General features: G+C 39.3%; 1 protein-coding gene across 1 annotated transcript in view; it reads left to right on the top strand.

Annotated features, from left to right (window-relative positions):
• The window catches only part of LOC311294797 (NACHT, LRR and PYD domains-containing protein 3-like), a gene marked incomplete at its 5' end in the record, with an annotated part of 57,829 nt that extends 43,562 nt beyond the window's left edge, over nt 1-14,267 (top strand). Inside the window, 5 exons of the mRNA XM_084415825.1 lie at nt 9,116-9,289; nt 9,380-9,553; nt 10,381-10,554; nt 10,644-10,805; nt 13,648-14,267. Of these exons, the coding sequence (XP_084271951.1) occupies nt 9,116-9,289; nt 9,380-9,553; nt 10,381-10,554; nt 10,644-10,805; nt 13,648-13,654 (691 nt within the window). The 3' untranslated portion in view covers nt 13,655-14,267. The remainder of the gene's footprint in view (nt 1-9,115; nt 9,290-9,379; nt 9,554-10,380; nt 10,555-10,643; nt 10,806-13,647) is intronic.
• Nucleotides 14,268-17,722: the final 3,455 nt, after the last annotated feature.

The raw sequence follows: 17,722 nt of genomic DNA, 5'->3' as shown, positions 1-17,722 counted from the left end.
GAGAGAGGGGAACGAGACGCTGCGTCCCCTCTCCCCACCTTCGGGGCGCCCTGAGAACAGCTGCTTTGAACCTTTTTCGAAGCTGTCATTTCCTTGTTCCTGTGACCCTTATATAGCGTCCGGGTCACCGTCACATGCAACGTCATGACGCACGATGACGCACACCAATCCAGATTGGAATAGTTGTATAGTGACTTCAGATAACGCATGCCGAAGGCATTCCCCGTAGCGTTGATATGACGCAGCGTCTCGTTCCCCTCTCTCGGGGAACCAGGGTTACATCCAGTAACCCGAGACGTTTTCTGTTTAGTTTAAGTTACACCGATTATACCGTAGGATTGCATCTCCTGGGCTCTCATTTATAAAACTGTGTGTAGGATCCTTACTAAAAGTGTACGTGCGCCCGAAAGACAAAAAGGGCGCATACCAAAAAAAAATAACTTATAAAACTGTGTGTACGCCAGAACCTGTGCAAAATTCCCCATCGGTGACACCAAACTGCTCCGTCTCAGATGTGCGTTCGCTCAGCTCAGAGTTTGTGTGCAGGTGCGCAAATTTTCCTGTCAAGTTTGTTTTTATAAATCACTATTTATACGTCAGAAGTGGCGTATGGCTCTTTCAGGGCCTGTTTTGTGCAACGGTTATAAATGAGGACCCTGGCCTTTGCCATCGTTCAATATTAAAATAAGGTGTTGAACTAGTAAATAATCGCATTTAACCCTCTGGGGTCTAAGGTGTTTTTGGGGTCCTTGAGATGTTCTGACATGCCCTGACATTTGTGCTTTTTTCAGTTGCTTATAAACATAGTAATGGCAAAAAAAAATTACACACTATTTAGCACAAACAGGGCTACCATAATATGTGAGCAACAAGAATGTACATGTCTGCATTTTTGAGAGAATAATGTTTATGCGTGGTTATTGAAAAAACTAAAAACTAAAGTTTCTGAAATAAGACCACAAAACACACACTAAATATGTGCCAATAAGACTTTTGTCTAATGGATGTCATTGCCTAGTGTTTTTTCTTCAAAATTATGTGAAAATCACCCTGCCTAATCATTCACATAACACAATACATTGATTTGAATTTTGCAAAGCACTTTCTGTTTGGAAAGGCAATATCCGAGTGGGCGTCAACGATCATGCATATTTAGTGGTTCACACCTGAGGACCGCATACTTAATGAGCCATTCATTCAGGTGAGTCACTGAGCCACAAGAATGCAAGAGCAACAGTTGGAAGCATCTCAATTCTTTTTTATTTTTCCACATATTGTGCTTGCAAATTGGCCTATAATATCCAAGGAAAACATGTCTAGTAATTGTGCAGTTAATTCTCATACTGTATTTTCAGTTTTGGAATATTTATCCTCTCCCCAAATTTGTCACTAATAAAACACAATAAAAATTATTTAAAGAAAAGGCTTATATTTACCTTTTAATAGTTTGTTTACATTTACCTTGTAAATATTTCAATAAACAACAATTCAAGTGTAATCTTTCTTTGTAAAAACTAAAGTATACATTTTATCATACATATTTCAAAGTTAAGGATTTGATTGATTATTTGATTATTTTTGACAAAAAATTGGCAAATAAAAGCTTATTTGAGGTGGCAGATATTTTACAGTAAAAATGTATAATCTATCCAAAACTAATCAACGAAATGTTGTCTTTCATATGTCTGTAACATAGGTCTTTCATTTTTATTATAAGGAATATAAATGTTAATTTGCAGTTTAATACATTGCTTATACAAATATATATATGTGCATACACACACACATATATATGTGTATATATTTATACACAAAAATAAATTTTATTTATATTTTTTATATACATTTTTTTTTTCCACAAATTGTGCTTGCAAATTGTATAATATCCAAGGTAAACATGTCTAGTAATTGTGCAGTTAATTCTCATACTGTATTTTCAGTTTTGGAATATTTATCCTCTCCCCAAATTTGTTACTAATAAAACACAATAAAAATTATTTAAAGAAAAAAATTATATTTACCTTTTAATAGTTTGTTTACATCTACCTTTTGAGGGACATTTTCCCTTATTATTATTCCTCACAGCGCTGCGAGACGGTGTAAACAAGTAATGATCCGAATAAACTTGTGTTTTCTCGAGCTGATATGGGGCTCGAGAAAACACAGCCCCTCACAGGTTTGCGCCGTGGATTCCCGCGAGTCAGACGCGGATACTGTGTTTGTTTTAGGCTCGCGCAGTCTTCACTCGGACGTGCGCTTCAATCCGTTGTGGAGACTCTCTTTTCGTTCCAGTGAAATTACAAAACAAAATACACACAAACATGTCTCTGCCTGATATACAACCACTGATAAACATAATCTGATTTGATAAAAAAAAAAAAAAAAAAAAAAAAATATGAGTGCAGATTCAAACTCAGAACCTCTGACACACTAGGCAAATGTTCTACCACTAGACCACTTGAGTACACGTATTTACTCACGTGAAAACTCGGTGTTTACTCGGCGTGATCAATTCGCTCTTGAAAATGCTGCCGTTCGTCGTCTGAGCTACAATCTTCCTCTGAGGAAAAGCCAAGGTGAGTTATTCCTCGCTGTCCAGAATCATCTGAAGGGCGTCTTTACCGGAGAAACGAGCCATCCTCTCTAAACGCGATGAACTATCAGTGAATCTGATCTGATGAAACTTCGTGTTTTCAAGGCATTGATCGGGGGGCGGGTGCGAAGCATAGATTACCTAAACTATTTACCATGTGAATAGCGCCGGGGGCGGGGCGGCCTCGGTTCATTATAGAGATAATGAGGCAGAAGGAAAAAACGGTACCTCTCCTTGCTTTCAAACGGATTACATGAGTTGAAAACATTTGTTTTTTATATTAATTACTTCATTTAAAAGAAGAGATTTCAAGCTTCATAAAGACATATACCACGTGTCTGTGTGAGAAGTATTCGCTGAGTTATGATTCATTTTCGGACGCGTTTCAGAATGGACTACACGGACAGAGAGAAGGCAGAACTCGCTCCGTGTTTATTTTTCTTAATTTGGCGAAAAGCACAACACTTTGTTTTTATTGTGAGTATACACAAAAATAATACACATTTAACAGAATCGATTGATGTATGAAACTCCTATGGAAAATCAAAGTCAACAGAGTATTTATGAGTTTCTTTTACACTGATTAAAAAAAAGCGAGCTGGTATCGCCGGCGAGACCGCCGACCTCAGGGGGTTAAAGTATTTGAAACAATGCACTGATTGTGTACATGTTGTTCTGCAGAAATATCATGAGATTTGCATCTGCTGCTGCAATAAACAAGAGATATATTATAAGAAATAATAAAAAAAATGACGGAATAAACAACAGTTCCCTTTCGTAGTCACTCCGAGTTACGTCGGATGACGACGAATGGGGTTTCGCTTAGAAAGCCTATCATCTTCGAGTATATAAAACGAGCCAATGGCAAAGAAATGCCATGGGTCTGCGGAATTTGCATAGCGTAACTCCGCCCCACCCTGGGGGTATATAAGGAAGTGCGCTGGCAACATGCAGATATGTTTTTGCTTCGGAGCCAAGTTGATGTACTTCACTCCACAAGCCAATCCTGAGATTCTTCTCTCTTCTCTTCGAACGAGCCTCTCTCCAAGTGTTGGTGTGACAGCGAGTTCCAGCGAGTGCACATTCCCTGCTTATCTGTGCAGTGATTTGCCAGTGTTTGTGTGTTCTCTCCCTGGTCGCTTCAGCATTTGCGGAGAAATCTCCTTTCTAAAAGAGCTTGCACGCGGCACGTCTTTTTAAAGATGCCTCGCCCGTGCACTTCTGGTTGCGGTCTATTCATTTCTGACTCTGATGGGCACAATCGCTGTCTTGTGTGTCTGGGTATTGAGCACGCTAAGGCAGCGTTTGTGGATGAGTCATGTTCCCATTGCGGGAACATGCCCATCGCACGGTTGCGGTCAAGACTCAATGACCTTCATGGTAGAGTCCCCTCACTCGCACCCCGATCTATGAGCTCCACGAGAGCTGGTACTTCGGCTGGCGGCCAGGGTGACGCTTGTGGCGAAGGCCTATAGAGCTGCGGGGCTGGCGGCCTCCTCACTGCATGCCATGGCGACACTCCAGGTCTACCAGGCCCAGATGTTGCGTGACATGCACGAGGGGAGGACTGACCCAGGGCTCTTTGATGAGCTGCGTGCCGCCACGACCTTGCTCTCCGAGCGACGAAGGTGACCGCACACTCCCTGGGTCAGGTGATGTCCACTTGCGTGGTCCAGGAGAGACACCTGTGGCTCAACCTGGCCAATATGCGTGAGGCCGAGCGAACCCGGTTCCTCGACACTCCCATATCCCAGGCTGGCCTCTTCGGCGGGGCGGTTGAGGACTTTGCCCAGCAGTTCTCGACCGCCCAGAAGCAGACTGAAGCTCTCAAACACGTTCTGCCCCGACGGCCCGCTGCTGCCTCCACCCAGCCGGTGGACTGCCCCGACTCGTCCCACTGCGACCTATTTTATTCCCTGACCGAGGGCACGCTCGGCACGGATGCACTGGCGCACAGCTGGCCGCGGGGCCTCCGCAAGTATGCGTTTCCCCCAGTGAGCCTCCTTGCGCAGACCTTGCGCAAGATCAGGGAGGACGAGGAGCAGGTAATTTTGGTTGCCCCGTATTGGCCCAACCGCACCTGGTTCCCAGAACTAGTACTCCTCGCGACAGCACCTCCCTGGCCAATTCCTCTGAGGAAGGACCTGCTTTCTCAGGGACGGGGCACCTTATGGCACCCTCGTCCCGATCTTTGGAACCTCCACGTGTGGCTCCTGGACAGGTTTGAGTACCCTACCACCAGTGGTGGTGGCTACCATCACTTCCGCTAGAGCATCGTCCACGAGACATGCCTATGCGTTGAAGTGGAACCTCTTCGTCAATTGGTGTTCTTCTAAAAATCTAGAACCCACGAAATGCCCCATCAGTGTCGTGCTTTCCTTCCTGCAAGAAGGGTTGGAGCGAAGGCTGTCTCCCTCCACCCTGAAAGTGTATGTTGCCGCTATTGCCGCACATCACGACGCAGTTGATGGTAAGTCTTTGGGAAAGCACGACCTGATCGTCAGGTTCCTGAGGGGAGCCAGGAGACTGAATCCTCCTCGTCCTCCCCTCGTACCCTCTTGGGACCTCTCAGTGGTTTTAACTGCCCTGCAGAGTGCTCCCTTTGAGCCTCTGCAATCAGTGGAGCTTAAGTTCCTGTCAATGAAGACAGCGCTCCTGGTTGCATTGGCCTCCATCAAGAGGGTAGGGGACCTGCAGGCATTTTCGGTTGACGAAGCGTGCCTGGAATTCGGGCCGGCTAACTCTCACGTGATCCTGAGACCCCGGCCTGGATATGTGCCCAAGGTTCCCACCACACCCTTTCGAGTCCAGGTGGTGAACCTGCAAGTGCTGCCTTTAGAGGAGGCAGACCCAGCCTTGGCACTGCTCTGTCCAGTACGCGCCCTCCGTGCTTACGTTGACAGAACGCAGTGTTTCAGGACCTCGGACCAGCTCTTTGTCTGTCATGGTGAGAAGTTGAAGGGAAAGGCTCTCTCCAAGCAAAGGTTGTCTCACTGGATAGTGGACGCCATTGCTTTGGCATACCAGCAGCAAGGTCGACCATGCCCCCTTGGTGTGACGGCCCACTCGACCCGGAGTGTGGCATCCTCTTGGGCTTTAGCGCATGGCACCTCGCTAACAGACATCTGCAGAGCTGCAGGCTGGGCGACACCTAATACATTCGCGAGATTCTACAATCTCCGAGTGGAGCCAGTTTCTTCTCATGTACTCGCTTCAACTAGCCGGTAAGAGATTCTGCTCAGGTGTCTTCTCTTGCTCGCCATTCCTCTCTTCGGACGGGATACGTGCGATATTCTCCTCAGGTGAGCCTATTAAGCCCTGAGTCTCCTCTAGCACTGACGACATCAACGCCAGAGTTTGCGACGGCAGCTTTCGCGCTTGGCTAGGTGCCTCCATGTGCATGGTTCCCCCTCTGGGTGACCCCCACATGTGTATTCCACTGTAAGCCTCTCTGAGCATGTGTCTTTCCCTTGGCAAGCCACCTTACCACCCCTGGGGTTGAAAGATTCCACCTGCGGCTGGACACCCCAGTGATACTCCATATGCAGCCCCCCGGGGTCATATGTGTATTCCAAGTCCCCCCCTTCGGGCTGGGCATAATTGCATATTCCACTGAGATATGCTTCCCAGTGTACCTTGGTATTCCTGTGTTAAGTAGGACTCCTTCGTCCGTGCTAGTCTCACGACAGGGAGCTCAGACTTACGCAGGGCACTGGAAGACAGTCGAGAGGTGGCGTGATTACACTGGGAACCCCATTCGTCGTCATCCGACGTAACTCGGAGTGACTACGAAAGGGAACGTCTCGGTTACGTATGTAACCCTCGTTCCCTGAGTAGGGAACGGAGACGTTACGTCTCCCTGCCACTTCCGCTGTACCGCTGGAACGCCTGAGTTCAGTCTCGGCTCCTCAGCGAAGACATATCTGCATGTTGCCAGCGCACTTCCTTATATACCCCCAGGGTGGGGCGGAGTTACGCTATGCAAATTCCGCAGACCCATGGCATTTCTTTGCCATTGGCTCGTTTTATATACTCGAAGATGATAGGCTTTCTAAGCGAAACCCCATTCGTCGTCATCCGACGTAACGTCTCCGTTCCCTACTCAGGGAACGAGGGTTACATACGTAACCGAGACGTTTCCAGCAAACAGAACTAGTGACACGATTACAAGCAGAATATGGGAACTATAGACTAAATCAGGGCTCTAGAGTGCGACCAATTTGGTCGCATATGCGGCCAAGTTTTGTAAGTGTGCGACTAACATTTTTCCTAGGTCGCACCGGTGCACCTAACGTCCTCGCATCCGCTGCCTCTGCACGAACGTTTGTTGGCGTTTGTTCTCCTTTGACGGAACTCCCACTCTTCTCTCACGCGATGCCACAGCTCGCACAACACGACAGCCCTGCTTAATGAGTGACGACGGAGGACAGAATTAAACATTCAAACGTAGCCTGGTTACACTTAAGGTCTGTTATATTAGTCTGATTTTATTTTAAATTTCGGCTTCCAAAGATTATAAAAAATAATATATTGAGGTAAAACCATTAAAAACTATCTACGCGCAACTTCTTCCCTTCGCAGCATTACGCTGTCATTTCTCCCTAAAACTCAGAATCAGAATCAGCACGATCGGTGATTGTTGTAAATGCAGTCTAGCTACTGTTGCTAAATTGCGGGACGCGTTTAATAATTGAAAGAGCTATTAAAAACACAAGAGATGTTGTTCGCATGGCGGCGCGCGCTCCGAAACAGTCCGAGACAAGCAAATTATACTTTCGGTTTCATGTGCAGATTGTGCGCGTCTAAACGATCAATTGTACACAAAAGCGTGTCAAAATTACCGGCTTTGAGATTCACTAAAAACAGTTTATGTCTTAAATGGACGTAGTTATGGAAATAGTTGGGAGAATATGGTGCATCAGTAGCCTATTAGATCTGCACCCGGTCTTAAAGGGGCCGCAGTCTAATAAACATGCTGACGATTGCGCCATTACTGCAAATCAAACAACAAGAGAAAAATCACTCACAGCTCTCGAAAGAATAACTTCAGCTTTGATAAGCATTAATCTATTTATGATAAATTTTACAGTGTTATTTTACATTTTATTACTTTATTAGATTTCTTTTTAGACCATGCCTGAACAGTAGTAGGCCTTCCTGAAATTAAAGCACTGTGTAGGCCTATATAAAGTGTATCTTTGTTTAATTGTTTATCTTTTGTTTATCTATTGTTTATCTTTGTTTATTATATATAAAACAAAAAGAACCATAAGAATACAGTTAAAGTACTGTATCGATAAGCAGTATCGGTAAGAGTAGGAATACCGTTAATAATTGTGCTTCAAAAAATAAATAAAAGTTTTTACCTACACCTTCTTGTTTAAATTCATTTACATAATATATATGAATGTGTATAGAGCGTGATAAAAAGGTGACCTTAAAATTGTGGCGTTAAAGGTGATACAGCCGAGGAAAAATTTGGGTGCACCCAAATTTTGTGCTGGTGCACCTAAATAAAAAAGTTAGGCGCACCAGTGCAACCAAGGCAAAAAGTAAGTCTGGAGCCCTGGACTAAATGACAGACTATATCCCTGCTGTAGCTCTTTAACTCCTATAACCCCCATGAAAAAAATCATAATCAAATTACTAAGCAACCACTGAATGGAATAACCAATGGATAATTACTTCAAAGCTTAGAAACTCTGCTTTTTAATGCATCTAACCATTTCGATGACGAGTTCTGAGTCGTCCCTCTAAACCGGAGTGAACCGCTGGCGATGCCACCTAGCTACGAAAAAATATATAATCATATTGTTCAAACTACTGCCTTGATCAACACAAAATAAGTGTCATTTCAAAGCTTAAAGTCTGAACTTTTTCATAATTTATGAATTTATTAAATATTTTTTGGTACCATGTACTGTAATATGTCAAAAACATCATACAGCTCAATAGTCATGTGTCATATGTCATTTGAAATAGTAGGATACAACAAACATACTTACAGTGGATGCTCCCGATTTAAATGTGATCGAGACTATGGATTATGTTAATTGTGGACTCAAGATATTCCTCACAGAGGAACAACAATTGTAATAATGCCTTCCAGGTATCAAGGGCTAAACAAAAAGGCTAGCTTGGGTCCAAATGCTGTAACTTTTGATTACTTTATGCTTTCACCACAAAATTTGATCCAGATGCAGATCACATGTAGGGGAATATATATTTTCCTCATACCATATTTCCTTCCTGAATTATTGCATGTCAAATAAGAAAGATATGTAAAATTTCCCTGAACACACTTTTTTGTCTTTTATCAGCAGTGTCTCAGCATGAGATTGTCCAAATGTCATAAAAAAATACTAAAAATATAAAAAGTTTTCTATCAAATGATACCCACCTTTTAACTCTCTGATTTAGTTTTGGAGTTTTGATACTTTACTTTTTTTAATGCCTTCAGGGCTTAAATGGTTAATAAGATGTCCATCATTGATCTGAGTCATTTTCTCTTTCTGCCTTCAGTCTGTATAGATGCAGTATTACAGAGAAACAGTGTCTCATCCTGACTTCAGCTCTGAAATCAAACCCATCACACCTGAGAGAGCTGGACCTGACCGGGAATATAATAGGAAACTCAGGAGTGAAGCGCTTATGTGACGTACTGAAGGATTCACACTGTAAAGTGGAGAGATTGAGGTCAATCACATTCACATACAAGAAAGAAAAAGTGTTTTGATATTTGAAAGAAAATAAAGAGTTTGTTTTTCTCTCTCTCTGCTAATGTAGGTTAAGCTGCTGTTATATGACAGATGAAGGTTGTTCTGCTCTGACTTCAGCTCTGAAATCAAACCCATCACACCTGAGAGAGCTGAACCTGAGCGTGAATAAACTAGGAGACTCTGCAGTGAAAAACCTCAGTGATCTACAGATGAACACACAATTCAAGCTGGAGAAACTAGAGTTAGTATCATTATATTGTACAGCAGTTACAGTGTGATTAAAGTTTACTGTTTATTTTATTTTAAGGCAACTAGACTCAAGTCTCATAATTTATAGCACTGCACTTTCTGGTGTTTCTCAATCTGAAGAAAGATTCAGAAATACTAGTAGTTAACGGTTTGTTATGTGTATCAGTAGAAAGAGCATTAAACTGTGAAGCATTTGAAACTTTGTGGCTATAAAATTGTTTCATATACTGAAATCTGACAAATCTTTGCTTTGAAACAATACAGAAGTGATAACAGACTAAAAACAGCGTAACAAATGACAGTAGATTATTCTGACAGAGTTACAGTTATACTGGACTAATGGTGTTTTTCACTAAATCGTAATTTATTAAAACAAATTATACGTAAAAACAAAAACAAAACGTAATTTATTATACAAATTTGAATTGAATTGAATTAAGCAAAATGTATTTAGAGGTTGTAAACTACACTTTAAAAATTACTTTAAATAAATTGTGATTCATGTACAAGATTTTCTGATGATGAAAATGTGAAATCAGTCCATTTAAATGTTAACTTTTCTATTGTTTCTATATTGATCCTATATATTAATCTACAGTGATAAATTCACTTATTTGTGGAGTGAGGACGGATCCAGACTTGGATTGTAACTAGTTTCATCTATTTGACTTGTTCTAACTGACTAACAGACTTGTTCATATCATTAAGTTTCCATGATTTTGCTGGTGTATTAATGACTGTATGGCATTTATTAATGATGATTTTAACTCACACATGAACTGAACATGGATCTGAGGCATTTTCTCTTTCTGTCTTCAGTCTAAATGGATGCAGTATTACAGAGAAACAGAGTCTCATCCTGACTTCAGCTCTGAAATCAAACCCATCACACCTGAGAGAGCTGAACCTGAGCAGGAATGAACTAGGAAACTCAGGAGTGAAGCACTTATGTGATGTACTGAAGGATTCACACTGTAAACTGGAGAGATTGAGGTCAGTCACATTCACATACAAGATTTGTATCATCTTCACCTAATGATTTGTTTGTAAGATAATCTCTTTTCCTCTGTTTGTCTTTCTAGTTTACAGAACTGTGGCATTACATATGTTTCTTCTTTAACTCAGTCTTTGACTAACTCAAAAGCACTGCAGTTTCTAAAAGAGCTTGATCTGAGACACAATAAGATAGGAGACTCAAAGCAGCAGCTCAGAGACGAGCTACGAGACTCAAACTGTGTCCTGAGGTGAGGAAACATCACTTTATGATATTAAAGAGATCTTCATTTACCTCTGATATGTGAACAAACCTTTCAAACATTCATTAAAGGACATTATCATTATGCTTTATTGCAACACAGGGTTTGTGTGAGAACAAAATGTAAAGTTGATTAAAATGTTTAACACAAAGGAGGAAAGAGAACAAAAGCTCATTGTCACAGCTTTATACATCAACACCTGCTTTATTAACTGTGTCAGTAATAGTGAATCATTTCAGTGTGAAAACAGACTTGGTCAGATTGTAGTAAAACGCTAGCCTGGTTAAAACCAGACCATTCTCAGTAGTAACTGAGTTATGGTCTGGCAAAGCTTCATTAATTACTCATTTCCAAAGGGGTGTTACCAACGGACGTCGCTCAAATGCCTCTGGGCGCAATTGGATAGACCTAAAACCAATCAGAACGATCGTCATCGTGTAAAGCCATATGCTGCGTCCCAATTCGCCAAAGTTACACTACGCCATAAAAGTATGTACTCTTTTTGTGAAGAAAAGGTATTTACTTTTGAATGTGTAGCAAAAAAGTAGGCAAGCTTTGGGACATACTACTTCGTCATCTTTATCAGACGGATCTGTCGCGTGCATCCTGTCACGTAAACTGCCCTGTCAATCATCTTGTCACAGTTAAAATCCTCTATTAAATCTAATTTAATTTCCTACCGTTTCGGAGAGAAATGTAGTAGCACGTTCATCTGCCAGTAGGTCTTTCATGGAGACTGTCCTCATGTGTTTTTTGCAATTTGAAAATAATAATGCATTTAAAAGTTGGTGCGCTTCACCAACGGACGTCGCTCAAATGCCTCTGGGCGCAATTGGATAGACCTAAAACCAATCAGAGTGATCGTCATCGTGTAAAGCCCGCCCCAACGTTTCTGATTGGTGCCGCGATTTCGACGGATTAGAAATGGGCTTGAATGAGCTCTTTGCCAGACTACTTGTAGAGCAAATCTAAATTTGCCGGAAGTTGTCTGGGTTTTCCCAGGCTAGTAAAACGTTGCACTCCTGCTAAAATCAGTGCAGTTCCAGCTTCAGCTCACAGCGTCTAGCTCACATGAGAAATGTTTAGTGTGTTTTTACTGTGACAAGCAACACGTCACACTACTTTACACTTACTTTACTCCCAGTTATTTACTAAGAGCCTACAAACATGTTTAAACTAGAGGACAAACGGCTTTAACTCATGGAGATTTAACTGAAAGGTTTTAACCCTCAGAGAGTCTTCGGTCACTTCTGACCGAAACATTTTCTGTTTTGAATTTTAAAAAATCACAGCTTCATCGGAAGGTTATGATACTTGGTGACTTTTATGGCATTAGGTATGTGTATGCAAAAAAAAATTGAGGTCATGATCCGAGCATGCTAAGTGGTCGTAAAAAAAATAGTCACACTCAGTGCCTTCGGTCAAAAATGACCGACCCATAGGAAATGAATGGGAAATTTACAAAAACACAAAAATTCTCTGAATTTTTGTCTGTACAATCTACAAATCGGCCACGATTCCAAAAAAAAGTACACCGCAGTAAAGGGGTGACACTCTACAACATCAAGAGTGCAAAAAATTCACACCCACCCACACACACACACATACAAACACACTTTTATACACATACATACCAATAAATTCAGATTACAAAAAATCTGTTTTGAATTTTTAAAAATCACAGCTTCATTGGAATGTTACGAAACTTGGTGACTTTTCTATCATTAGGTATGTGAACACAGAAAAAAATTGAGGTCATGATCCGAGCATGCTAAGTGGTCGTAAAAAAAAGTCACACTCATGGTCTTCGGTCAAAAATGACCCCCATAGGAAATGAATGGGAAATTGACAAAAACACAAAAATTCGCTACAAATCGGCCACGATGCAGAAAAAAAGTACTCTAAAACATCAAGAGTGAAAAACATAACATAATTAATAATTATAATATATATATATATATATATATATATATAATTAATATAATAATTATTAAAATTATTAAAATAATAATTAATAAAATGTTATAAACCTTGGCAAAAAGTATTATTTGAGAATTTCTAAAAAAATACAATCAATCCACATCTTAAAAGTAAATAATTTGGTCCAAAAACAACTAGAATTCACAAGCATCTCCATTTAGAGCTATTACAGGCATCTAGTGGTAAACCCATGCAATAACATGATTTATTTAATTTTATGTTTAATAAATTGATTTTTTTTATTTTTTTTATTTTTTTTCTGAAAGCCTAGTCTCTATTTTAACCTAAAATACTGCATAGAAAAATAAATAAATAATAATAATAATAATTAAAAAAAAAAACATTATTTTCAATGGCAAAAAATGGACTATAAATATTGCATAAATATTAATAAGTTCAATCAAATTGTCTCAAAATACTAAATTAAAAAGAATAAATATTATAGAACAAAAATAAATTGCATTGGTTTTTACTGGGATGGAGGAAGTTTCATTTTTAGGTGTCCGGTCACTTCTGACCGGGAAGGCACTGAATGTGACTGCTAAACGAAGACTCTCTGAGGGTTAACTGAAAATAACATGTATTTGCTCGCTGTGGTTTATTCCATATGGCGTACACTCATCAGAGTGTGTTTCTCCTTTACAGTGACTCAATAGGAGTCGCAGGTCCTCCTGCAGTCACACCAACACACACACACATATGAGCCTCATTCATGTTTTAAATACATTATACTTAAAACTCAAATATTGTTTGAGAAATATCTCTGCAGGATAATGGGAAGTCATTAAATAAGTAATTTTCACTTTGTTCCACTGAACACTGATTGTTTTCTCTTCTGGTTTCTCCTTAGAGAGTAGATGAAGATCGATCACCAAACATCCCTAATAAATCATTACATCAGTTTAAATCTGTGAAACGGAGATGAGTGGATAAGTGGCCATCAGGAGATCCACAGAAGAGCCTCATTACTGTCTATGAGGAGAAATAAATGTGTGATTAATGTGTAAATGTGTTTCATACAGGAGGAAGAGGCTCTTACAATTCAATAATGCACCACATGTGTTAGCATGTGTATTAGAAACATGGGTAACACTTTATAATAACTGCACGCTATTAATCATTAGTTAAGCATTAGTAAACAGTTAATTCTTCATTTATAAAGCATTAATAAACATTAATAAGCAGTTTGTAAATACAGTTATAAATGCTTTATTCTTGATTTATAAGAACATCTATAATGTGTTTAATAATTGTATTTTCATACGTTATTAATGATCAATTTATCATTTCTAAATTAAGTATTTCATTATTTACAAACCAGTTATTTAGGAGTTGTCAGTGGTTCATAAGATCACTTAGAAAGTGTAAGTAAATGATTAATAAACTATTTAAATGTACATTCATACATCTTATTATTCAGACATATAGTGATGGTTACTTTGTGTGTTAATAAATGCTTTATTAACATGTATTTCTACTGTAGTTCATGGTTAATTCAGGTAGTTAAAAAGCATTTAGTAGTGGTCAGTTAACTATTTTTGTGAGCTCATCTAAAGTGAGGACTATTTATGCCTTATAAAGCATTTATAAAGGAGATTTAAAGGCTCAGTTATCTTCTAAACAGAAAAAGGAAACAAACACAACACAGTGAACCAGAACATAGAAATATTTATTTCACGATGCAACAAATAAAACTACAACTGTACACTTGAGATGAAATGAAAAATAAACTTCTGCAATATAATGAATAAAAAGCAAAAAATTAACAAAAAACAACAACAAAATAAGCAAGAAAGTAAATATAAATAAAAAAATAAGCATTCAAAATGAATATACGTCAACAGAATAAGCAACAAAACTAACAAAAAGCAACAAAATGAAGAAAATATGCAAGATATTTTGGTGTAGTAAGAAGGTTTTCTTGTTTCAGTTTCATGGCTGAGTGAAAATTCATTTCAAACAGTGAGTCACAAAGAAGTGCCAAACATTCGATAAATTCCACCTCAATGCTCTTACACTGGTTACAGTGACTGAATATGACTACTTGTACTTTCTAGAAATGTCATGAATCAATCTGCCAAATGCACCATCATAGTGTTTCTTTGCCAGCCATTCATTCCACTCAATCACTGCGAGGCGGTCCGAAAGCAAACCCTCAGTCCGATTTCCCCTAAGCCTCCAGATCTGCTCCTTGTAGGATCTCCAGGCCCTCTCAATATGCTGGGTATGGGCACCAGTGTATAATTGTCTGCATTATTTAAAAAATTGCACATTTTATGGAAATTACAAAGAGAACAGCAACAAAGTGAGTTTATGATGAATACATATTTATATTAGCCTACAATTGTTATTACTTGCTTACCTGTACATGAATTGCATCCACACAGCAAAAAGTCCAGTGTTGAATTAACTCTCACAGAGTTGATTTCAACACTTTTTGAGAGTTTATATAGATCCACACTCTCCGGAGTTAAATTAACACTTTCACAATAGTTAAACATTTAACACTACCAGAGTTCCTTCTTTGACTCTATAAAGTGTTAAAATAACACTCAAATGGATACAGAAAAACAACACTGTTCAGAGTTACATGTTTTATTAATTATTAATTAGTTTCAATCTGTAGTGTTAAAAACAATCTACAAAACAGTTAAATAAACTCCAGCAGACAAAATAATTTCCATCAACTTGTTTATTTTTAATTCTTTCGCTGTGCAATTTTAAGTTGATTTAAAACATTACAAAAGAAGGTATGATATACAAACATTCATCTGCAACACTGTATGAGCTTTGAATATCAAATGGCTTACAAAATTTAATCTCTGACATTTTTACAACACACCTTTCCTCACTTCGTAGTACTCTGAATGCATGAAGATGCTCATCAAAATTCTCTGTAAATAGTTTGTTTACCAATAGATAAATGAGGTTGTCAACCAAAAGTACATCACTTATTTGACAAAAGACTGGCATTTCATTTTCCATTGCACTGCAAATAACAAGTCCAGCTCTATATTCGACACCATCAACTTTAACCCAACTGGTTGAGAAGACATCTTTTGACAAGATCATTTCAAGGATATGATTGCTGACCACATTCTCATCTCTTAGGGAAAATGATTTAATTGGCCCAAACTCATTATGTTTGAGGGTAAAGGATTCCCAATGATAAGCAATGGCCATCTGATGCTTTTTAGCCAACGATTTTGTTATGTTTTTGAAAAAAAAAAAAAAAATCTTTAAACATCTTGTGTTTGGCCTCAAACCTCATAGACCACATACTGTATATAACAACGGTCCAATTTTCCTTATTGAAGAGGGGTAATGGATCATAAAATGATGCTTGGGTATTAAATTTTTATGTGGGTACAAGTACTTAAATAGTTTGTGGTGGTCAGCAATCAAGTGCTTCAAGTAAACTGTCATGCCTAAAGTGAGACAAGGCAAAAACACAATGTTCATTATTTGAAGTAACAATAACAACCTCCAGTGTTTGTGACCTGGAGGAAGAATGTCACCAAACAAAAGAGGCAGGTTTTTCACAAGACATAATGTCTGAATGGAATTTAAACGAACGCCATTACCAGCACTCTCCAAAGTAACCTTTGTGGGGCGGTTTTTACGTTCTAAAAATCCATAATCAAAAGAATAAATCCTCGAAAGCAAGTCCTCTTCAGAGATAAAGTTTTGTGTGAGATATCCTAAAAGCAATTTAGTTTCGTACTGAGCCACACCCTCTAGAAGATCATGCATTATATCGAATGAGTAGTTATTGCAAACATGAAAATATTTCAGTGTATTAACCCTCTGGGGACCAAAAACGCGCCTGCGCGTTTTGCCGTTTTTTTTTTTTTAGCAATGAAAATAAACACTAAATGCTCTGTTAATTTTGATCTTTCATTTTCGTGTAATACATCAATCGATCCTGTTCAGTTTCTATTTTTTTTCTGTATACTCACAATAAAAATAAAGTGTTTTGCTTTTTGACAAATAAAGAAAAATTAACATGATGCTATTTCTGCCTTCTCTCTGTCAGTAAACTCCCGTTTGAAACGCGTTCGAAAATGATCTATAACTCCGCGAACATTCAGTCAAACAGGCAAACAGACCCACGGGCATAAAGCTTGAGATCGCATCTTTTAAATGAAGTAATTTATATAAAAAACAAATATTCTCAGCTTCTGTAATCTGTACAAAAAGAGAGCGACTCCAGTCGAGCTCATTACGAGCCATTCAAAAGTAATTTGACCACTCCCCGGAGAGCTTGTGCTATTCAAACGCAAATTCTGAGAACGCCCACATCAGCTGTAAACAAAGCGCATCGCGATTGAGTGAGGCATATAGCCTACCTTATGGAGAAAAGATTCCTCAGAACAGTGCTGATATGAGGAGCAATATCTCCTGATATGAGGAGCAGATCCCGCTGAGGAGTGAGGTAGGCTGTTTTCTTTTCTCAAGTGTGGAATAACGTTATGGAATAACGTTAGTGTAGGATATAAAAAATTGGATGACTCGGAATTTCCTACTACTTAATTCTGAAAAAACAGAGTTTCTAATTATTGGACAAAAAACTTCCTCACGTAATAACCTAGAATACTGTCTAACACTCGATGGCTGCTCTGTTAAGTCTTCGTCGTCGGTTAGGAACCTGGGTGTGCTCTTTGATACCAATCTTTCATTTGAAAGTCACGTGTCTAGTATCTGTAAAACTGCAGTTTTCCATCTTAAAAATATATCTAAATTACGCCATATGCTCTCATTGACAAATGCGGAACAATTAGTTCATGCGTTCATGACCTCAAGGCTAGATTATTGTAATGCTCTACTGGGTGGTTGCCCTGCACGCTTAATAAACAAACTACAGCTGGTTCAAAACGCAGCAGCTCGAGTTCTTACCAGAACCAGGAAGTATGACCATATTAGCC

Source organism: Rutilus rutilus, assembly GCF_951802725.1.
Source record: "Rutilus rutilus genome assembly, chromosome: 8".
In the NCBI taxonomy this organism is placed as follows: domain Eukaryota; kingdom Metazoa; phylum Chordata; class Actinopteri; order Cypriniformes; family Leuciscidae; genus Rutilus; species Rutilus rutilus.
This window is presented reverse-complemented; position numbering and strand designations above follow the sequence as displayed.